This window comes from Balaenoptera ricei, chromosome 9 (assembly GCF_028023285.1).
Source record: "Balaenoptera ricei isolate mBalRic1 chromosome 9, mBalRic1.hap2, whole genome shotgun sequence".
Lineage (NCBI taxonomy): Eukaryota > Metazoa > Chordata > Mammalia > Artiodactyla > Balaenopteridae > Balaenoptera > Balaenoptera ricei.
Window position 1 is genome coordinate 32946671 of NC_082647.1, and position 25235 is coordinate 32971905.

The 25235-nt window shown below is 38.5% G+C and overlaps 1 protein-coding gene across 1 annotated transcript in view; it reads right to left on the reverse strand.

Annotated features, from left to right (window-relative positions):
- The window catches only part of CFTR (CF transmembrane conductance regulator), a 200316-nt gene that overhangs the window by 97085 nt on the left and 77996 nt on the right, over positions 1 to 25235 (reverse strand). The window contains exon 12 of the mRNA XM_059932516.1: positions 24595 to 24786. Within this exon, the coding sequence (XP_059788499.1) occupies positions 24595 to 24786 (192 nt within the window). The remainder of the gene's footprint in view (positions 1 to 24594; positions 24787 to 25235) is intronic.

Consider the following 25235-nt stretch of genomic DNA (forward strand, 5'->3'; position numbering starts at 1 on the left):
AGCTCTGGTCTGGGAGGATCCCACATGCCGCGGAACAACTGGGCCCATGAGCCACAATTGCCGACCCTGTGCGTCTGGAGCCTGTTCTCCACAACAAGAGAGGCCGCGATAGGGTAGGGCCCATGCACCGCGATGGAGAGTGGCCCCCGCTTGCCGCAACTGGGGAAGGCCCTCGCACAGAGGCGAGGACCCAGCACAGACAAAAATAAATAAATAAAATTAAATTGAATTAAAAATAAAAGATAGCATCATGTAATGGCAATTCCATAAATCTGGGTTTAAAAAAAAAAAAACAAAAAAAAACTCCAAACTATGACTTAAGAAGAAGCTAAGAAACGATTTTTTAATAAAGAAAGAAAAGAAAAGGAAAAAGTTTGAGTGGAAGAAGAGTGCTATTAGAAGGGCTTACATGTATTTCCTAAAATCTGAATGGATTTTTACAGACATTCATTAGCCAAACTTAAAAAACTGGGGATTGCGCTAAATTTAGCTTAAGAGAAGAGATCTTCAAAATTACTTGCAAAAGATCTAAACAGGTATGAAATTTAAGGGTTTTGATCCTTTGTTTCCTTTTTAGGGAATAGAAGATGTCTTAAGTGTTAGATAAGACTTTATCCGCTAGCAGAGGAGATTCAAGATGACGGAGGAGTAAGACACGGAGATCACCTTCCTCCCCACAAATACATCAGAAATACATCCACATGTGGCACAGCTCCTACAGAACACCCACTGAACGGTGGCAGAAGACCTCAGACTTCCCAAAAGGCAAGAAACTCCCCACGTACCTGGGTAGGGCAAAAGAAAAAACAAAAAACAGAGACAAAAGAATAGGGATGGGACCTGCACCTCTGCGAGGGAGCTGTGAAGGAGGAAAGGTTTCCACACACTAGGAAGCCCCTTCACTGGTGGAGATGGGGGCTGGCAGGGGGGCGGGGGGGAGGAGACTCGTAGCCACAGAAGAGAGCTCAGCAACAGGGGTGCAGAGGGCAAAGCGGAGAGATTCCCGCACAGAGGCTCGGTGCCAACCAGCACTCACCAGCCCTAGAGGCTTGTGTGCTCACCCGCAGGGGTGGGCGGGGGCTGGGAGCTGAGGCTCGGGCTTCGGTTGGATTGCAGGGAGAGGACTGGGGTTGGCTGCATGAACACAGCCTGAAGGGGTTAGTGGGCCACAGCTAGCCGGGAGGGAGTCCGGGAAAATGTCTGGAGCTGCCGAAGAGACAAGAGACGTTTTCTTGCCTCTCTGTTTGCTGGTGCGCGAGGAGAGGGGATTCAGAGCGCCACGTAAACGAGCTCCAGAGACGGGCGCGAGCCGCGGCTATCAGCGCAGACCCCAGAGACGGGCATGAGACGCTAAGGTTGCTGCTGCCGCCACCAAGAAGCCTGTGTGCGAGCACAGGTCACTCTCCACACCTCCCCTCCCGGGAGCCTGTGCAGCCCGCCACTGCCAGGGTCCCATGATCCAGGGACAACTTCCCTGGGAGAACACACGGCACGCCTCAGGCTGGTGCAATGTCACTCTAGCCTCTGCCGCCGCAGGCTCGTCCCGCATCCGTACCCCTCCCTCCCCCAGCCTGAGTGAGCCAGAGCCCCCGAATCAGCTGCTCCTTTAACCCCGTCCTGTCTGAGCGAAGAACAGACGCCCTCAGGTGACCTACACGCAGAGGCAGGTCCAAATCCAAAGCTGAACCCCAGGAGCTGTGTGAACAAAGCAGAGAAAGGGAAATCTCTCCCAGCAGCCTCAGGAGCAGCGGATTAAATCTCCACAGTCAACTTGATGTACCCTGCATCTGTGGAATACCTGAATAGACAACGAATCATCCCAAATTGAGGAGGTGGACTTTGGGAGCAATGATATATATATATTTTTTCCCTTTTTCTCTTTTTGTGAGTGTGTATGTGTATGCTTCTGTGTGTGATTTTGTCTGTATAGCTATGCTTTTACCATTTGCCCTAGGGTTCTGTCTGTCCTTTTTTATTTATTTATTTATTTTTAGTACAGTTTTCAGCACTTGTTATCATTGGTGGATGTGTTTTTTGGTTTGGTTGTTTTCTTCTTTCTTTCTTTTTATTAAATTACTTAAAAAATATTTTAATAACTATTTTTTGTTTTTTATTTTAATAACTTTTAAATTTTATCTTAATTTATTTTATCTTTATCTTTCTTTCTTTTTTCTCCCTTTTATTCTGAGCTGTGTGGATGGCAGGCTTTTGGTGCTCCAGCCAGGCATCAGGGCTGTGCCTCTGAGGTGGGAGAGCCAAGTTCAGGACATAGGTCCACCAGAGGCCTCCCAGCTCCACATTATATCAAACGGCGAAAATCTCCAACAGATCTCCATCTCAACGCCAAGACCCAGCTCCACTCAACGACCAGCAAGCTCCAGTGCTGGACACCCTATGCTAAACAACTAGCAAGAGAGGAACACAACCCCACCCATTAGCAGAGAGGCTGCCTAAAAATCATAGTAAGGTCACAGACACCCCAAAAAACACCACCGGACATAGTCCTGCCCACCACAAAGACAAGATCCAGCCTCATCCACCAGAACACAGGCACTAGTCCCCTTCACCAGGAAGCCTACACAACCCACTGAACCAACCTTAGCCACTGGAGGCACACACCAAAAACAACGGGAATGACGAACCTGCAGCTTGCATAAAGGAGACCCCAAACACAGTAAGTTGAGCAAAATGAGAAGACAAAGAAACACACAGCAGATGAAGGAGCAAGGTAAAAACCCACCAGACCTACTAGATGAAGAGGAGAATGGTGAAAATACAAGAAACGCTTAACAAGGGTCTAGAAGAACTAAAGAGCAAACAAACAATCATGAACAACACAATAAACGAAATTAAAAATTCTCTAGAAGGGATCAATAGCAGAATAACTAAGGCAGAAGAAGGATAAGTGACCTGGAAGATAAAATAATGGAAATAACTACTGCAGAGCAGAATAAAGAAAAAGAAAAGAAAAGAATTGAGGAGAGTCTCAGAGACCTCTGGGACAATATTAAATGCACCAACATTCGAATTATAGGGGTCCCAGAAGAAGAAGAGAAAAAGAAAAGGACTGAGAAAATATTTGAAGAGATTATAGTTGAAAACTTCCCTAATATGGGAAAGGAAATAGTTAATCAAGTCCAGGAAGCACAGAGAGTCCCATACAGGATACATCCAAGGAGAAACACACCAAGACACAAATTAATCAAACTATCAAAAATTAAATACAAAGAAAAACTATTAAAAGCAGCAAGGGAAAAACAACAAGTAACATACAAGGGAATCCCCATAAGGCTAACAGCTGATCATTCAGCAGAAACTCTGCAAGCCAGAAGGGAGTGGCAGGACATATTTAAAGTGATGAAAGGGGAAAACCTACAACCAAGATTACTCTACCCAGCAAGGATCTCATTCAGATTTGACGGAGAAATTAAAACCTTTACAGACAAGCAAAAGTTAAGAGAATTCATCACCACCAAACCAGCTTTACAACAAATGCTAAAGGCACTTCTCTAGGGAGGAAACACAAGAGAAGGAAAAGACCTACAATAACAAACCCAAAACAATTAAGAAAATGGTAATAGGAACACACATTTTGATAATTACCTTAAATGTAAATGGATTAAATGCTCCAACCAAAAGACATAGACTGGCTGAATGGATACAAAAACAAGACCCGTATATATGCTGTCTACAAGAGACCCACTTCAGACCTAGGGACACATACAGACTGAAAGTGAGAGGATGGAAAAAGATATACCATGCAAATGGAAATCAAAAGAAAGCTGGAGTAGCAATTCTCATATCAGACAAAATAGACTTTAAAATACAGACTATTACAAGAGACAAAGAAGGACACTACATAATGATCAAGGGATCAATCCAAGACGAAGATATAACAATTGTAAATATTTATGCACCCAACATAGGAGCACCTCAATACATAAGGTAAATACTAACAGCCATAAAAGGGGAAATCGACAGTAACACAATCATAGTAGGGGACTTTAACACCCCACATTCACCAATGGACAGATCATCCAAAATGAAAATAAATAAGGAAACACAAGCTTTAAATGATACATTAAACAAGATGGACTTAATTGATATTTATAGGACATTCCATCCAAAAACAGCAGAACACACTTTCTTCTCAAGTGCTCATAGAACATTCTCCAGGATAGATCATATCTTGGGTCACAAATCAAGCCCTGGTAAATTTAAGAAAATTGAAATTGTATCAAGTATCTTTTCTGACCACAACGCTATAAGACTAGATATCAATTACAGGAAAAAATCTGTAAAAAATACAAACACATGAAGGCTAAACAATACACTAGTTAATAACGAAGAGGTCACTGAAGAAATCAAAGAGGAAATCAAAAAATACCTAGAAAAAAATGACAATGAAAACACGACGACCCAAAGCCTATGGGATGCAGCAAAAGCAGTTCTAAGAGGGAAGTTTATAGCAATATCATCCTACCCTAAGAAACAGGAAACGTCTCAAATAAACAACCTAACCTTACACCTAAAGCAATTAGAGAAAGAAGAACAAAAAAACCCCCAAAGTTAGCAGAAGAAAAGAAATCATAAATATCAGATCAGAAATAAATGAAAAATAAATGAAGAAAACAGTAGCAAAGATCAATAAAACTAAAAGCCGGTTCTTTGAGAAGATAAACAAAATTGATAAACCATTAGCCAGACTCATCAAACAAAAAAGGGGAGAAGTCTCAAATCAATAGAATTAGAAATGAAAAAGGAGAAGTAACAACTGACACTGCAGAAATACAAAGGATCATGAGAGATTAGTACAAGCAACTATACATCAATAAAATGGACAACCAGGATGAAATGGACAAGTTCTTAGAAAAGCACAACCTTCTGAGACTGAACCAGGAAGAAATAGAAAGTATGAACAGACCAATCACAAGCACTGAAATTGAAACTGTGATTAAAAATCTTCCAACAAACAAAAGGCCAGGACCAGAAAGCTTCAGAGGTGAATTCTACCAAACATTTAGAGAAGAGCTAACCCCTATCCTTCTCAAACTCTTCCAAAATACAGCAGAGAGAGGAACACTCCCAAACTCATTCTACGAGGCCACCATCACCCTGATACCAAAACCAGACAAAGATGGCACAGAAAAAGAAAACTACAGACCAATATCACTGATGAACATGGATGCAAAAATCCTCAACAAAATACTATCAAACAGAATCAAACAGCACATTAAAAGGATCATACACCATGATCAAGTAGGGTTTATCCCAGGAATGCAAGGATTCTTCAATATACGCAAATCAATCAATGTGATACACCATATTAACATTGAAGGAGAAAAACCATATGATCATCTCAACAGATGCAGAAATAGATTTCGACAAAATTCAACACTCACTTATGATAAAAACCCTCCAGAAAGTAGGCCTACAGGGAACTTACCTCAACATAATAAAGGCCATGTATGACAAACCCACAGCCAACATCATCCTCGACGGTGAAAAACTGAAACCATTTCCACTAAGATCAGGAACAAGACAAGGTTCCCACTCTCACCACTATTACTCACAATAGTTTTGGAAGTTTTAGTCACAGCAATCAGAGAAGAAAAAGAAATAATAGGAATACAAATTGGAAGAGAAGAGGTAAAACTGTCACTCTTTGCAGATGACATGATACTATACATAGAGAATCCTAAAGATGCCACCAGAAAACTACTAGAGCTAAACAATGAATTTGGTAAAGTAGCAGGATACAAAATTAATGCACAGAAATCTCTTGCATTCCTATACATTAATGATGAAAAATCTGAAAGTGAAATTAAGAAAACACTCCCATTTACCATTGCAACAAAAAGAATAAAATACCTAGGAATAAACCTACCTAAGGAGACAAATGACCTGTATGCAGAAAATTATAAGACACTGATGAACAAAATTAAAGATGATACAAACAGATGGAGAGATATACCCTGTTCTTGGATTGGAAAAATCAACATTGTGAAAATGACTATACTACCCAAAGCAATCTACAGGTTCAATGCAATCCCTATCAAACTACCAATGGCATTTTTCACAGAACTAGAACAAAAAATTTCACAATTTGTGTGGAAACATAAAAGACCTCGAATAGCCAAAGCAATCTTGAGAAAGAAAAACGGAGCTGGAGGAATCAGGCTCCCAGACTTCAGACTATACTACAAAGCTACAGTAATCAAGACAGTATGGTACTGGCACAAAAACAGAAATATAGATCAATGGAATGGGATACAAAGCCCAGAGATAAACCCACGCACATATGGTCACCTTATCTTTGATAAAGGAGGCAAGAATACACAATGGAGAAGAGACAGCCTCTTCAATAAGTGGTTCCGGGAAAACGGGATAGCTACATGTAAAAGAATGAAATTAGAACACTCCCTAACACCATACACAAAAGTAAACTCAAAATGGATTAGAGATGTAAATGTAAGGCCAGACACTGTCAATCTCTTAGAGGAAAACATAGGCAGAACACCCTATGACATAAATCACAGCAAGATCCTTTTGGACTCACCTCCTAGAGAAATGGAAATAAAAACACAAATAAACAGATGGGACCTAATGAAACTTAAAAGCTTTTGCACAGCAAAGGAAACCATAAATAAGACCAAAAGACAACCCTCAGAAAGGGAGAAAATATTTGCAAATGAAGCAACTGACAAAGGATTAATCTCCAAAATTTACAAGCAGCTCATGCAGCTCAATATCAAAAGAACAAACAACCCAATCCAAAAATGGGCAGAAGACCTAAACAGACATTTCTCCAAAGAAGATATACAGATTGCCAACAAACACATGAAAGAATGCTCAACATCATTAATCATCAGAGGAATGCAAATCAAAACTACAATGCAATATCATCTCACACCAGTCGGAATGGCCATCATCTAAAAATCTACAAACAATATATGCTGGAGAGGGTGTGGAGAAAAGGGAACCCTCATACACTGTTGGTGGGAATGTAAATTGATACAGCCACTATGGAGAACAGTATGGAGGTTCCTTAAAAAACTAAACATAGGACTACCATATGACCCAGCAATCCCACTACTGGGCATATACCCTGAGAAAACCATAATTCAAAAAGAGTCATGTACCACAATGTTCATTGCAGCTCTATTTACAATAGCCAGGACAGGGAAGCAACCTAAGTGTCCATCGACAGATGAATGGATAAAGAAGATGTGGCACATATATACAATGGAATATTACTCAGCCATAAAAAGAAACGAAACTGAGTTATTTGTAGTGAGGTGGATGGACCTAGAGTCTGTCGTACAGAGTGAAGTAAGTCAGAAAGAGAAAAACAAATACCGTATGCTAACACATATATATGGCATCTAAAAAAGAAAAAAATATGGTCATGAAGAACCTAGGGGCAAGACGGGAATAAAGACGCAGACCTACTAGAGAATGGACTTGAGGACAAGGGGAGGGGGACGTGTAAACTGGGACAAAGTGAGAGAGTGGTAGCGTATGTATGGACGTATATACACTACCAAATGTAAAATAGATAGCTAGTGGGAAGCAATCGCGTAACACAGGGAAATCAGTTCGGTGCTTTGTGACCAGCTAGAAGGGTGGGATAGGGAGGGTGGGAGGGAGGGAGACGCAAGAGGGAGGAGATATGGGGATATATGAATATGTATAACTGATTCACTTTTTTATAAAGGAGAAACTAACACAACATTGTAAAGCAATTATACTCCAATAAAAATGTTTTAAAAAATTAAATAAATAAATAATAAAAATTAAAAAAAGACTTTATCCAGTAGTAGTACTTTCCTCAATAATATTTTAATGGTGTATAAAATATTTTCTTTGGTAACTATAGTATATCTAACCAGAGGTTATCACAACTGATATCCAAAATACTCATTATAGTGACTGGGGTATAGACACACATACATTTGAATATACATACATATATACACACATATAGATTGCATTTTTATACATCTGTATAGATGTACATAGATGTGTGTATACGTATATTATTTACACGTATATGTATGGTATACATACATACATGCATGTGTTTATTCAGCTTGATCTCTATCATCCACTATTATGGTGCTAAGCAAGTGAATTCTGCATAAGTAAAATGGGATGTTTATTGATATTTTCCTTCTTAACTAGGTTACTAGTTCTCTTATCAAAAAAAAATAAAACATATGTGGAAGATATGGAGTTCTTAAGTATCAAGTTGTCTCACTTTCCAAAGGTTTATCCTCTTCAATCCTGTTAACATAACATAATGAGAGCTGATTCATGGGATACGATGATATCCCATGACCCTAAAATATAGGAGAAGTCATATTTTTTCTCAGCTGGTAGCAGATAGCTTGGCCAAAGAACGTATGATCCACATTACTTTAAACAATTCAAATTCATTCAATCAAACTGATCATGTCACACCCCTGCTTAAAACAAAACATCATAAAACAGACGACCAAAAATATATTGGATCCTTGTGAACTCCAGAATAAAATCCAAACTTTAAAAGATGGCATACAGGGACTTCCTTGGTGGCGCAGTGGTTAAGAATCCACCTGCCAATGCAGAGGACATGGGTTTGAGCCCTGGTCCAGGAAGATCCTACATGCCACGGAGCAACTAAGCCCCTGTGCCACAACTGCTGAGCCTGCGCTCTGGAGCCCATGAGCCACAACTACGGAGCCTGCGTGCCTAGAGCCCGTGCTCTGCAGCAGGAGAAGCCACCGCAATAAGAAGCCTGTGCACTGCAATGAGTAGCCCCTGCTCACGGCAACTAGAGGGAAAGCCCGTGCGCAGCAACGAAGACCCCACGCAGCCAAAAAATAAATAAATTAATTAAAAAAATAAAAATAGAAAGATGGCATACAAAACTTTTCCCAGCTCACTTCTTCAGACTCACCTCCCAGCACTCCTCCAAATACGTCTTGACCCTTAGCCACACGAAAGTTTTATTGCTCTCCAAATTTACCATATCTTTCACTATTTGCACCTGCCAGTCCCTCTATCTAGAATGGCTTTCCTCTACTTCTTTATCTGGCAAATTCCTTTAAAATCAATAAAAATTTAATATCCTCCATAAAGTCTTCCATGACTTTTTTGACAACTAGTCATGACTTTTCTGTTCCTATGTGTTATAAGAGCTTTCATCTCTTTTCTTATTGTCTGTTTACCCTCAAAGACTGTGAGCTTCTCAAGGGCAAGGGCAGGGTTATAATTTGCTCTATGCTTTGGGAACCAGGACAGGTTTAAATTATTATAGGCATATGTTCCAAACAGTGAGCAAGTATTTTAGGCAACTTAGAGATGGTTAAGATTAATCCCCTGCATTCGGGAGCTTACAATCTATAATCTATCAAGGACAACTTAATGAAAGAGCTGGATTTTGAGCTGAGATGTGGCTTCATGCCTGGGAGAACCTTTGTGTCTTCCTCATCGAACCTAACCAAGTCTGCCCCCAACTTATCTCTCTGGCCAGCTTGAGATACTGGGATATGTCACCAGAGCACACTCGTTAACCCAAAATAATAAATAAAGTTAAATGGTAAAGCTACCGTCATTTGAAAAGTAGATTCTGGGGGCTTCCCTGGTGGCTCAGTGGTTGAGAATCTGCCTGCTAATGCAGGGGACACGGGTTCGAGCCCTGGTCTGGGAAGATCCCACATGTTGTGGGGCAACTAGGCCCGTGAGCCACAACTACTGAGCCTGCGCGTCTGGAGCCTGTGCTCCGCAACAAGAGAGGCCCGCGCACCACGATGAAGAGTGGCCTCCACTTGCCGCAACTAGAGAAAGCCCTAGCACAGAAACGAAGACCCAACATAGCAATCAATCAATCAATCAATCAATCTTTAAAAAAAAAAAAAAGAAAAGTAGATTCTGATGGAGAATAAACAGACAGATGAACGGAACAGAATATTCCACAAACAAACAAACAAACCCACACATAGATCAGAACCTAGCATAAAAGTGTTAGAATGACAGTTTATAGGGAAAGGAGAAACTGCTCAAAAAATTATCTCGTGACATATGGATCCCCATTTGGAAGATAAAATTAGACCCCTAGCTCATACCAAATACAAAAATTAATTCCAATGGTTTGTAGTCCTGAATGGAAAAAATGAAACTTTAAGAATATTGAGAATACACAAGAATATATTTTTATGATTTGTATTAGAAAGGATTGTCTTAAAGATAAAGAACAAACCATAAAAGACAATATGGATGTAATTCATTATATGAAAATCAAAAAACTCTCTATAACAAAAGATTCTAGAACAAAACATACATTGCATTACCTCCCATCCCTAAAGGACAGTAATGCAATGTATATAACTGTTTTAGTCCAGTCCCTCCAAGCTGCAGATACCAAGAAAGTACTGAACATGAAATTATCTTATTATGGGAAATACTTGTATAAAAGAAAACAGGAAAGGAGGCAAGGAAGGCTGGGAGAGCTGTCAGACCTCAATGCAGTTCCAACCCAAGTGAAGGAGAGAAGGACAGAAGGTTAGATGGAAAGACATTAGAACACTTTGCAATCTAAGCAAGGTTTGACAGAGCCACCTGGGAGTCTCTGAGCCAAAATCCGTTAATAAATAAGTCCCATGTCTTTCAGACACAAATCTGCTTCAGTATCCCTGTCACACTCAATCATTTGTGGGAAGGTGTAGTCTCAAGACAAACTCTGAAAGTGAAGGATTTTAACTCATAGCAGTGGGCCCTCATTCAATTACATTCCCTAAGACAGAGGTGTATAAGGCACATCTCACAGCTACCACAATCTTACCAAAAAAACTGGCAAAGGATATGTAGTCAAATGACTAACAAATATAATCTCACAAGCAATCAGGGAACTGCAAATTAGAACAGTAAAGAGATAGGACTTCTTACAACTTAGAATGGCAAAAATTAAACTCTGTCAATAACAAGAGTTTTCAAAGATTGAGGAAATGGGAACGCTTATAAATGACTGGTGGTAGTGTAAATCGGTACAGCTACTTTAAAATACAATTTGGCAGCATCTAGTGATATTGGAAATGTACATACATATCCTAGGACACCACAATTCATCTGTTTACACCAGAGAAACTCTTACACATGTGCAAAGAGAAATATTCAAAGATTGTCATTGCAGTGCTAAGTAAAATCTTAGAACAATCTAAATATTCATCAATAGCAGAGTAAATAAAATGTTACACATAAGCACCATATAGCAGTTTAAAAGAATGAAATAAATTTCTACATCTAAGTAGCATAGCTATACCTCAAAAAGGTAATTGGGGCAAAGAAAGCAAGTTGAAGAATTATGTGTACAAATTATACCATTTATGTAAATTTTAAAGCCACACAAAACTATTAAGTATTGTTTATAGATAAATATGTATGGTGTAAATTCATTTAAATGGATTGGAAAAGTACATATCACATTTGTAACAGTGATTGCCTGAAGTTTGGGGTTTATGGAAGAATCATGGTGAGAAGGATTTGGTGAAATGTTTGTTTTTTTTTTTTAACATCTTTATTGGAGTATAATTGCTTTACAATGGTGTGTTAGTTTCTGCTTTATAACAATGTGAATCAGCTATACATATACATATATCCGCATATCTCCTCCCTCTTGCGTCTCTCTCCCTCCCACCCTCCCTATCCCACCCCTCTAGGTGGTCACAAAGCACAGAGCTGATCTCCCTGTGCTATGCGGCTGCTTCCCACTAGCTATTGGTTTTACATTTGGTAGTGTATATATGTCCATGCCACTCTCTCACTTTGTCCCAGCTTACCCTTCCCCCTCCCCAGGCAGGATGGGAATAAAGACGCAGACCTACTAGAGAATGGACTTGAGGATTTGGTGAAATGTTCTTACAATTCGTCTAGGGCTCTAACAATATAGTTAAGAAAACAGGGATGTCGTCATATGAATGTTTCCTATCTGGAATAGATGCTAGTGATGCAGATTACCTTGAAAAAGCACGAAAATAAGAGATTCCTGCATCTGAAAAAGATTTGATGTTCTGAACCAATGCACTTGGCCTCCTTTTCTGGACTGAAACCATTTATGAAGAGAAATGTGTCAATATGGATAATTTAACAAGTATCTCAAAGATCATAATTACTAGTAAGCTGCCGAGATTGAAGTGAAACAAAACAGTAGGGGTAGGCTGAAGAGAATTGTGAATAAGCCCATTATTTTAAGATCAGATGCATTAATAACACCAATATCCTGCTGCTAATGTGAGTACTTGTTCTGATTACTGTATTGTTCATTTGGAGATTTCTTTATTAGTATTTAGCTTCTATTTGATTTAACATAAAACACTTTGTTTTGTATACACTGTTAAACATTTATCTTTGCTGATTACTAAGGGCACTCCAATCTGGTGCTATATTTATCTTAAGGGTGTTGGTTTTCAGCCTTGGTGCTATCATGAGTTTAAAAAGCAGCGTAAGAGCATGTGCTGCTCCGAGAAGCTTTGCACCCAGAGACAAATTCTATTTCTCTTTACTTGCACTGCAACTTCTCTTGAGTTCTCTTGGAGTTACCCATAAAAATTATTGGAGGAAATCATTTATTGGAATTAAGATACGGGGCATGATTTGATTTCTAATATAAAAATTAACTACTGAGATTTTTCTAAACCTAAATCTTAAAATAAATCAAATATAAACTTTTAAAAATTGTGATCAGTTAATTTTCCTGTTGAAGGAGACCCTGAAAAATCTTTCTTTGTAACCACCCTACACTGCCATTTCAGTTTTTAATAATTTTCTCATCACAGTTTATTTACAGATAAAATCAAATATCTGGATCATTGGTTTTCAAAGTGTGATCCTTGGACCAATTATTTCAGAATCACCTGGGGAGCTTGTTTAAAAATGCTGCACCTATTCTTACTCAGAAGAATTAGGGCAGAGTGCAGGAATCTGTGATTTTTAACCTGTGATTTTTATGCCTGTTTGAATAGATACCTGTTCTTTTGGCTAACTTCCTTTACAACCTGCTGGTCAGAAAGGCAAATATCAACTTCAAAGGATTCTGCGCACAAAATACATTAAGTCTGTTTAAGATTGTAAAGCACTTGAAAATACTTAGATAAAGAGTACCAGAGAGGGTCAAAGTAATATTATAATAAATGTTCAATAAAGATTAACTTATTTTATTATTAAAAAGTATATAATATACTCAATGTTATGAACACACTTTTCACACAAATGTGTATCACTTTACTTTTTTAAAATGCACCTAAATTTCTTCACCCTGATATTATTCAACTGAGCCAGACAAACCAGAAGCTGTTAAAGAGGAACTGCTAATACAAAGCTCATCAACTCTGACTTGAACATAGAGGAATGGTATAGGGTATTACTATATTGAGAGAGAGAGAACTTTAAAGAAAGGGTGGAGTGTTACATTTAATGGTCCTATGTAATTATGCAATATTTGCTGAGTACATTTGAGCTTCCTGCGACTTTGTAGATAGGAAAATACCATAAACCTTGTTTTATGGCCGTCTTATCCCTCTTCAGAACAACCTTGACAATACAGCTGCTTGTGGTAAGGGAGGACGGTGAGCAGCCTGGGTTGAGGGAACATGAACTTCAGAAGTAATGCCATTCAATAAGGCATGTCTTTAACAGTGAATCATTAGACAGTTAATGCCACTGTTGTTAATGTTTAATAATTACTAAGCACTTGTATTATGCTTTATGCACATGGAAACTAGGCAAGAAGGAGGAAGGAGAAAAGAAGTGTTGGGGGAACAGAGGGAAGGGGAAGGGAGAAGAGAGGAAGAAGAGAATGTGAGAAAGCCAAGAGGTACTGTATAGAGAGAAAAAATGAATTAACCATGTCTGCACACAGCTGTTGTAACTGTGGATGTAGCTCTGTATGATGTGCATCCACAGAGGGAGGTTAACTTCTAAAGCAGGGAATATACATGAATGAATTCTATAAATTAAAAACTGGAGTTCCGGGCTTCCCTGGTGGCGCAGTGGTTGAGAGTCTGCCTGCTAATGCAGGGGACACGGGTTCGAGCCCTGGTCTGGGAGGATCCCACATGCCACGGAGCAGCTGGGCCCGTGAGCCACAGCTACTGAGCCTGCGCGTCTGGAGCCTGTGCCCCCCAACGGGAGGGGCCGCGATAGTGAAAGGCCCGCGCACCGCGATGAGGAGCGGTCCCCGCACCGCGATGAAGAGTGGCCCCCACTTGCCGTAACTAGAGAAAGCCCTCGCACGAACCGAAGACCCAACATAGCGAAAAATAAATAAATAAATAAATAAAGTAGCTATAAAAAAAAAAAAAAAAAAACTGGAGTTCTGTTCATTAGGGAAGATAGTTTGTTGGCCTAAGTCAAACTTGATTACAAATAGCTGTACCTACAAATATTGGCTAAAGATTAATCCTTGCTAGAAAGCTTAAGAAGTGAGAACGTTCTATCAACTTGAAAAATAAAAACTCTTCTTTCACTGGGTTTTGGTACTGACCAAAAGTTTTCATAGCAGAAAACTCGAATTCCAATATATTTGTTATTGGACCCAACAAAAGCACAAAAAGCACTATTATAATAGATATTACGGTCTTTTGTCGTCAATATTAAACTACTGTTTAACATTCATATACATATATATACATACATGGTTTTATGTATGAACTTGTGAGTATATATGTAATTCTATTCATAGCTCGAAGAGCTGTAAAATGCAGTGCTTTAATGTATCTTGGGATAAGTGTCCCCAAGGAAGTTAGAAAAGATACTTGAGACAAAGAATCTTATTTATTGTGTTCTAGCTCTACATTAGACTCATTTAACGACAGATTTCTGGACTCCAGATTTCAGATTCTCTGAAATGATTCTTAACAATCTATTTTTTAAAAGCTCTCTAGATGATTTTAATTCAGTTGGTCTAAGAATTGGCAGTTAAGAACCTACTCATTCCTTAACTATCTTTTCTAGGTCTACCCACCCAAGATGCTGGGACAAATCCAGCATCCAGAAAGTACTCCTTTCTCAGAGTTTCACTGGCACATTACTGTGTTATCTTGCACTTGATCCTGCTCTGGAGTTCCTCGCAGGTCTCCCAGGTCCCTAGTAACCAGGGCTCCTCAGGAGATGGGCTTCAATACGTCCTCACCCATCACCTCTGAAGTAATCCTACCAAGATCCTTATTCTCTCAAGAGCTCATTTTAGAAAACCAGCTGCTCAACTTGCCCTGAGAAGGCTTCCTTCCCTGAGCTGACTGCCCACCTACTTGGACCTCCAGGTTTTAAATTTGAGGTCATGAGGCATGAAGAAGAGATTCTGCCCCAAGGTGAGAAGAAAAGAAGATAATTTGGGAGAAGATACGGGAAGAAATGTTCTGACATTTAAATTTCAAGTGTGTTAGTATAGGTGGTCTTCCCAAGATCCAGGAGTATGGAATTTAGGAGTATGGTAGCTTGATATGTCAATTATATGAAAATAAATATCCTCCAAAGACTTTTCAAAACTATGTCATGAAATTTTCAGTGCCGTTAGTTCACAAGTCTTTGTTATCATAACATTCTCTTTCACAAATGGCAGACTTATAATCCCAATGGTTTAATAATACTGTTACAATCATAGTGACATTAACCAGCCTGAAGTCCTAACTCAAAGTCTGCAATGTTCAATGCATAAGTCGTAGGAGTTTCTAATAGGCAACAACCCTAATCGAGTATAGCAAAAAAGAGAAGAAGTCAGAAGGTTTGGATTCTCTTGCTGGTCCCATCAATTATGAGACGTGATCTTCAACAAGTCTCTCAAACTTTCACTTCTTACACTTTAAAATGTGCATAACAATATTTCATAAATGTCTATCCACATCTCCATTATCCCCCTCCAGTTTGCATGTTACACTGGATAAATCTTCCTAAAATATTGTTTTTATTATGGCACTCCCTCCAGTGAAGAAAAGCAACCATGGAGGACCCACCTGCTCCCCTCACAAGGAGCCTGTGCTCCCACTAAGCACCACGTTTTGCCGACTCCTCTTGCAGCTAAACCGCTGCATGAGAACTGGATTTCCCCAGGGATATGAAACATGAAAGTGAAGTGTGGATGACTCTCCCTTTCTGCCTCTTGTGGCTATTTGGTTTAATTGCTGGCAAGTGGGGAGACAGAAACCACGATCTGATTGTTCTCTCCCAGTTCAGCTCTCATCATATACCCCTTCCTTTCCAGGTCCCAGCTTCGCTGCACTACCTAGAGCTCCCCTGAAAGTGCAGTGCTCTCACTTGACTCCAGCCCATTTCATCCTACACCCCAGCCACACACAACTGGCCACAGCTCCTCGAAGGTACAATGTTCTCTGTTGGCTCCCGGCTTTGTACATTGTGTTCTCTTTCTGGAATGTTCTCCCTGTTCTTCATTCAAATGATTCCTACTCATCCATCAACTCTCACCTTAGATGTCACTTCCTCCAGGGAAACCTCACCTGACCTTCTAAGACCAGATTAAGTGCTGCTTCTCTATACCATATAAGTACCCGGTATTAACCAATATCATAGAACTTAACAAACTGCACTGGTTTTACTTGTTCATTTCCACCAGAATGAAAGACCTTTGAGGACAGGGATTGTGCCTTTTTCACCAGTAATTCCCAGAGTTTGACGCAGTCCCTAGTTTAATGTTTGCACTCACAAATATTTACTACATGAGTGAATATATATATTCACATATATGTGTGTGTGTGTGTGTATATATATATATATATATATATTTCCCCCCCTAAAAAATCTGTAAGTCAAAAACTCATTACAGACAGGACCCTTGTTATACTTGCAGGCAGCATTCAGAGTACCTAACATATACTGTGTCCATAGCAGAAACTCAACAAATGCTTATTGAAATCAATTTTTTAATTTATGAAATTTGAATCAAGGGTAATTAAACCTTCTAAATAAAAATTAGGTATTATAGACTTGGTTCTGAAATATATTCATGGTAATATAATTGCTATTTCAAGGGCTATTTTTGTCTAGAGAATACTTATACTCAATTTTTAGAAAACCCAAGTTTCCCTTCCTGGAAAGGAATTTATGAACATTACCAAGTTCTAAGGTTCTATTAAAGTCTAAAGTTCTATTAAAATATAAGTGTAAAATCTTCTCTTGATCTCGTTTAATTAGCCATCACTACAAAATGGAAAATTCCAAAAGTGTAGGGTCCAGTATCCCAGTTCTTCAAAAGGGATGAAACATCAGGCCTATATATAATGATACAGCATGGCTTTGACCTTTGGAAAACTTAATGATTTTTTGTTTTTTAATATGAAGGCCTGGCCTAAATATCTTAATTTCATTATCTATTCATGAGATAGCTTGGTCCCAGACAGTTATAATTCAACTTTTATACTACTGTCCTGTTGACCTGCCCACATCTTAGGAAGAGGGGCAGTCTTAGGGTTATTCAGGTTTTAGAGATGCAAGAACTCCCATTTGTTTAAGCTAATAATTAGTTCCAGAATTGTAATCTTAATTGCTAAACCCTAGTTCACACTTTTAGAATTCAGCACATTTTCATTTTGATTGTAAACTCTAGGGAAAGTGGTCACTAGATAACTAGAAAGTGAAAATTCAATGGACCAAGGTGTGCAAAAATGCTTAGCAGAGCACTGCTGACTTATGCCCTCCCAATGGATGTTAGCTAGTATTTATTTTTAAGTTCCAGGGTTCAAATGAAGTGAAATAATAGTCTAGTTCAGGAAACGCTATGGTGTTCCTGTTTGGTTCCACAGTTTTATTAAATAAATGTACTTGCTTCATATTATAATAAATAAATGGGAGTGCTTTCAAACTTAATTACCTATCAATCAGTAGAAAATGACAGGTGGTTCAAGGTACAGTCACTTAGTGTGGTTTATTCTGGTTTAGGGGACATAGTTCAGTGTGTTTCGAATATCTGCTTTGGATGTCTATTATATCTTGGCTACTACTGAATGCAAATGTTAATTTGTGTGGCACCATTTTATTTACAGATCTCACAACTGAACATTCCTGAATTCTCCTGCAATGGTGGATTGACCACCCAAAGGTTAAGTCTGTTCAATGCAGGTTAGTTTTGGCCAGATCTGAAGATCCAGGGGTCAAATTCAAATTTAATTAGTCTTGTGGTATCTGCATGATGGAATTTATTTTCCAGCACAGCTGTTAACTCATTTCTTTGCTTACTTCCCTCCCAAGTTTTTCATACTTCTTGCCAGTTTCCCTCCCAAGATTTCTTTCTCTTAGTAATTTCTTGCCAAGTTCCCTCCCAATTTTTTTTTCTTCTAGTGACTAAATATGAAAACTGTCTAGTGGAATAGAAAACACAAACAGATTTTACTTCTTCAACTTACACAGTAAATATTTTTATTACAATGTGTATGTAATGAATGGCCGTGACAAATATTTACCTAATGACGACCATTTTGTGGTTACAGAAGGACTGCAACAGCTTTGTGAAAACCAATTACATATCCTTAGCCTCGGACCTATTCTCACATCCCCCACCCCACCTCCCACCATGCACTATTACAAAAGCCAATTACTGCTCCAAACCAGGTCCTTTTACAAGAGAGTGAGTCACTGAAGAAAGACAGTCCAATTACTTGGTACCCAAACACTAGCCTGCCTGGGATCCGTTGCTGTCAGTTGTGAGGCAGTGTCATAGGATAAGATATTGGAGAATGGCAAAGGAGCGGTATTCTGGAAAGTTTTACAAGGCAAGAGGACAGTGAAACCTGTCACTCTTTCAATGACAAAATATGATTATAATCTCCTTACGGGATAAGTAAATTAATGGGGGCCCAATTATATTAATTCCTCTTTTTGAGCTAGCAAAATCTTCAGTGCTGGTTACAAAAGTCACAAATATTTAGGAGGATTCTAAGGGTAGTCTGGGAACGTGGAAAGAAAACATTGGAGGATAAGTTAATGGGCACAAGGATACAAAATGGTATTTTTAAGAATTAACTATTAATTTGTCTAGAAATCCATTCTACTATAATCTAGATCCAAAGTAGGACATATAAGCAAGACATGGAGAAGTTCCTGAAAGAGGAGACCTAAAGGTGAAGAGTCTGAACAGGACTTGCTTTCTCGTGTCTGCTTGTTACAATTTATTCTATCAGCATAGCACTGTCTCCATGCCCTTCCCTGTGATAAAGTCTTCACTCAATCCCACTGGCTGAATAGTTTTCAACCACAGACTGAAATCAGAAAACTATGTGAACTATGTTGTGCATGCTTTTTCCTATCCAAGCGAATTTGCACCTACCTGCCTACTCCTATGACACCAGGCATCATTACACACTCAAGTGCTTTGTAGATATCAAAGTTGAATAAAAACACAAAAATGATGAAGAAAATATTCCGCCTCATCTACAGTTGCAAGTCTAGATGTAGTACATTAAGAAACAGATCAGCTTTGGCAGTCAAAATGAAAACCTATTGAATCATGAATGTTTATATTTGGTGATAGGGGCCACAGAGAGAACACGCTGAGGGAGTGCTGGGCTGACACCAGGTGTTAACCCTCAAGGATTCTGTAGGTATTTTGTGTTCCTGTGCTCAAAACTCCTCCACCAAATGCTTAAAAAAATAAAACCTTCATTTTGGAAGGTTCTCACTGGCCTCTTTCAAAGGCGGGAACAGTTGTTTAACAACAACAAAAATCGGAAACTCTAAAGTCACTGAAAATAGGGGAAACTTGATTTTGACTGCCAGGATAGTCTAGCACTTTTAATTATGTTTGTCACTCCCAGCAAAAACTTTCTGTTGTATAATTGTCTCCTCAAACTCTGAGACTGTGAGGCTCAGAAAAGAACATTTTCTGAGCAAAATTCTTGCAACTGACATGGCTACTTCAAAATATTTCTGAAACAGTCATCCAGCAAGAATTTATCCTTCTCCCTATCAATGTGCTTGGTGGAGTATCCCAAAATAAAGTTTTTAGAATCACTATTCTCAAGGAATTTACCATGTAGTTGGATAGATAACAGCATACAGGAAACATTCAGTAAAGAGAAGAGAAAATCATATACTAATGTACTCATTGTACTTACTACATTTGCCAGTTTAAAGTACAGGAACTTAGGAGATGCTGGATGGTTTCGCCTATCATAAGATGACTAGGAAGACCTAAGTCAGTTGCAAAAGTCAGCAGGACAGAAAGGAGCAGGGACTCAGGGACTATTAAAAATAAAAAGCTAAGTGTTTTATTTGCTATTTTAAGGCAAAGAGGATGAAGAATGAATTGTACAATAAAAAAACAAAAAACATCGTCATTATTAAAACCCATCTAGTGGTGTCCTCCACTGGTACTTTGTTAGCAAGACCTGTGATCCCTCTGCTTGATCAGACATCTTAGTTCTATGTAACTGACCTCCACATCCTTCTTTGCTAAACCCATAGCATCTCTACCTGTACCTCTTTCCAGTTCCTGTTATGCAAGGAATCCTTAATCCTAAACCAATTTCTCTTCTCTTCTAATATCTAGAGGAAAAAAATATTCACTTTTTCCCAAAGGCTCATTTTTCCTGATGCTCTTTCCTAAGGATGCAAATATTGAACAGTATACAAATAAGGGATTCCTTATCTTCTCATAATTACTCTGATACTTTTGTCTCTTCTTGTCCATCATTGACATTATCTGGATTACTGAAATAGCTTCCTATTAGTCTTCCTCCTTCTAATCAGAAGAGCAAAAAGTACTACTACTACTACTACTACTAATCACTGTTTTATTTATTAAGTACTCTCTACGTGCCAGAAGAATCCACAAAACCCTATAAAATAGGTAATATTATCCTTATATTGCAGAGGATAAAACTCAGTATACAGCAAGGTTAAATAACTTTCTTCAGTAGCCCAGCTCTATTAGGTTTCAAAATCTCTGTTCTTTCTGCTAGTCCACAAAGGTTCGAATCATGTCCACCTTAATTCTGCTTCTCATATCACAGCCAAAGAGATATATCTGAATTGCAAAGCTGATTACATCACTTCCCTGATTAAAGCTCTCCAAGACCAAATTCCTGAGACTGGTTTTCAAGGCTCCCAAGTCATGGCCCTCCGGCTTCATTCCTCCCCACTCACGTTCCCCCAATAACACTCTCGTTCTATCAAGATGCTTGTGGTTCCCCACGCAAACCAAGTGGTTTCATGTCTGGTTTTTCTGCTCATGCAGTTTCCTCTGTCCAGAATATATTTTCCATTTTTACTTATCCTTCAAGGTGTCTGTTTTTAGAGAAAGCCTCCCTGAGAAGCTCCCTCAGCTGGGCTTCTGTAGTGCCTGAGAGCACTTCTAGCCCAACGCTTGCTATATTATACTGAAATAGTCTCTTTGGATATGTTTTCTTTGAGTAAAGGAATAATAAGGTTTTCATTTGGTACCCACCCTGCCTCCACCACAGTGAATGGTGTCTGGTAATCACAGAAGTCATGTTGTGGGGTTTGAAAGGGACAGAGAAACTAGAACCACCTCCCAACCCTGTGGCCATTTCTGGAGCATGGAACCAATATGCCTACACGCCAGAACTTCAGGATCGTATGCCAACTGTTTTCTTCCACAGAACACTCCAACTTTTGTTGATTGGGTCATGTAGACCAGCTATAGATGACCACTTTTATAATTTTCTCTTAAAACTGCTTTTGTCAGCATCAAAATTGATACTGATGATTTTTCATGGTTCTCTTCAATTACGCCAAATCCCACCTTTTTCCACAGTACTCACTAACAAGAACAGGGTCTCAGACACATTTATCTTACGTCATGCTCTCTAGCAGTATTCTCCACCTCCAAAGGAAATAGAAATGAGCTACTGTTTACTGAATGGCTAATTTGTACCACATGTTGTGTTAGGCACCTATTTATCGCATTTAATTTTCTCAACAATCCAGGGGACATCACTCATCAATCTTCACTTCTTCATATCAACCTAATCTTCTCTACTTTATTGGCAGCTCTAATGTTCTTAATCAAAAAAATTCCTCCAACGCCATAAGTTTCACTCTTGTCGCCATTAGAATTCCACAGGGACTCATTCCATCAGAGGACATCAGCCTTGTGCCTCCTCTGGAGATTATTCCTTACATTAGCAGACTCAGCTTCATCCTTTTACTCCTATAGAAATGTCTCTTTTCTTCCTATTAGAGCAGCCATTACATTCTTTATTGATTTTTTTTTCCTACTGGCCCATGAACTTCCGCAGTATATAGATCTTGCTCTATTCATATTTTCATAAAATACAGCAAGTCTCAATAATGTTTTCAAAATTAAGACTCCCTATTTTCTTATAGTTTAAAAGTTCATTTAGGCACAGAAAACCATATATTGTATGATTCTAATTATGTGAAATATCTAGAATAGGAATATTTTAAAGACAAAAGTTTGCTTAGGACTGGGTGGACGAGTTAGGTATGAGAGAATGTAAATTGATTGCTAACCGGGATTTCTTTTAGAGGAGTTGAAAATGTGGTGATGGTTGTACAACCTTGAGAATATACTAAAAAAAAAAAAAAAAAGGATTATACACTTTAAAAATAATTTTAAGGCTGGCCATGGAATCAGAAAAAAAAGGAATAATATGTGTTTACTCTTATCCTCTTTCCTTCATTATTTTAACAGTTTTATCAAGATATAATTCACATACCATACAACCATTCATTAAAATACAGGTCACTTTACTATGCACTCTTTAGAAAATAGACTACATCTTATTCAACTTGGCATTCTCAGGACCTAGCACAGTATTCAGAAGATAGTAAATGCTCATTCTATGAATTAGGTACCTATACCTCTGAATTTACTACTACTAATATAGCTATGCCATATTTGGGTTAAATATACTTTCATAGGTTTACTTGGGGGGAATCAAGACACCAATTATAAGACCATTTCTATGGGAAAAGATATATTCAAAGCAAAAAATAAAACCTACCAGAAACCTGCCAACACCTTGCCACTAATAAACAAAGAGAGCCCATGATTTATCTTGCAGGGCACTCACTATCAGTCCTACATCCTAGCCCCCTCCTAGACAAATATCTATATTCTCTAGAAACACGCAGATTCTTTATAACAAATTTAATGAGTGTTCCAACCTCTAGGTTTTGAAATACTATCCCTGGAAGAAGAGCTTTTGAGGAATGAAGAATATTTCTTCAAGGTAAATCCAGTATTTTTCAGGATAGCTTTCATTTTTATTATGCTTTCAGGGTGTATGAAAAATAAGAGAATGGAGCTTTTAAAAACTACTGTTGAATAAGTCAGTACATACATAAAAAGCCATTTGTTCAAGGATGTAGCCCTCTTTTGTAAGGACTGCAGTTTCTATCTAATCCACAATTAGCCTTTTTTCTATTTTTCTTGCACTGCATTTTAAGCTTCATTTTATTCCACTGCAATTTTTTTTCATAAAAGTTGATTTAAAGGAATCTACTAATGTCAAATGCCATTTACCAAGGATAGTGATTTTGAATCAAGATCATTATTCAGGCAATACTACTAATAAACCTCATAATGTCATATTTTCCCTGCTGATAAACCTCATAATGATATATTCCCTACCATTAACATCGATAATTATTGAACCCTTTATCATGCAATTTATGTATTGAATAGTACAAGATCCATGTACTGACTTCATTTGGAATGCTTTCTGTATTTCCAGATGATTAGCTCATTCCTCGATATTGTTACGAAGTGATTCGTCGTAATTTTGCCTCTGTTTCAGAGAATTAGTCACTAAAGGTTGTATGATTACATGTTCAAGGCCAAAGGATGAGATATAATCACAATTTAATCGCTGATTCCCTACCGGAGGTCAATGTTCGTTTCATTAGGCTATGGTGTTATTAAAATAATTAAAATCCTCTTATGTAATTTTGAAGTACCTTTCAAAAAATATATGCTATATAAATGTCTATGGAGGACATCTGTCTCACTAATAAGTGTACAAAATTCTTACCATTCATAGAGTTTTTATTGTAACCAAACCAGACCACCATTTAAAAAATAAATTGTAAAAAAAAAAAAAAATTTAAATAAATAAATAAATAAATAAATAAATTGTAACTTCTTTATGTTTCTGCAAGCTTCTTACAGCAGGGGTCATATATTTTATTAATTAATTTACTCACAGTTTACCCATTGTGGAAATGTGATTAATATATACAGATTGAGGGCTTCCCTGGTGGCGCAGTGGTTGAGAATCTGCCTGCCAATGCAGGGCACACGGGTTCGAGCCCTGGTCTGGGAAGATCCCACATGCCGTAGAGCGGCTGGGCCCGCGAGCCACGGTTATTGAGCCTGCGCGTCTGGAGCCTGTGCTCCGTAACAAGAGAGGCCCGCGCACCGCGATGAAGAGTGGCCCCCGCTTGCCACAACTAGAGAAAGCCCTCGCGCAGAAACGAAGACCCAGCACAGCCATAAATAAATAAATAAATAAAATTAAAAAATAAAAATAAAAAATATATATACAGATTGATTAAGTAAAAAGTTAAATATATAGTTTGAAGGTTTCATATGCATAATCAGATATTTTTCACATAGTTACTTACCTCTTCTAGTTGGCATGCTTTGATGACACTCCTATATCTATACTCATCATAGGAAACACCAAAGATGATGTTATCTTTAATGGTGCCAGGCATGATCCAGGAAAACTGAGAGCAGAATGAAATTCTTCCACTGTGCTTAATTTTACCCTCTGAAGGCTCCAGTTCTCCCATAATCATCATTAGAAGTGAAGTCTGGAAATAAACCCATTGTTATTAAGTTAAATCACTTGATCACATCACTCTCAGGATGCACGTGCCTCCAACTGTCATCCTAAGCAGAAGTATCTATTCTAATTTTTAAAGATTCTATATTAATTTAGTCAATTCAAAACATTTTAAGCACTTCCTGTTCTAGATATACTGCTATGCACAAAAGATACAAAGAGGAATAAAAGAGACAATTACAATGGAGTGTGATAAGTGCTACAATAGAGGCTCACAGAGATGGGGCACCTAATTCAGATTGTTGGGATGGGTTTGGAAGAGGTCAGGGAAAGATTAGTAACAGCTGACATTTATTGACAGCTCATTTATTTTTTCACATGCCTTATTCAATCTATCTAATGCCGTTGTACTTTTCTTGGAAACATGTTCAGAATCTGGGGGCTTCTTCCACTACTACCTGGATTAAGCTAATATCA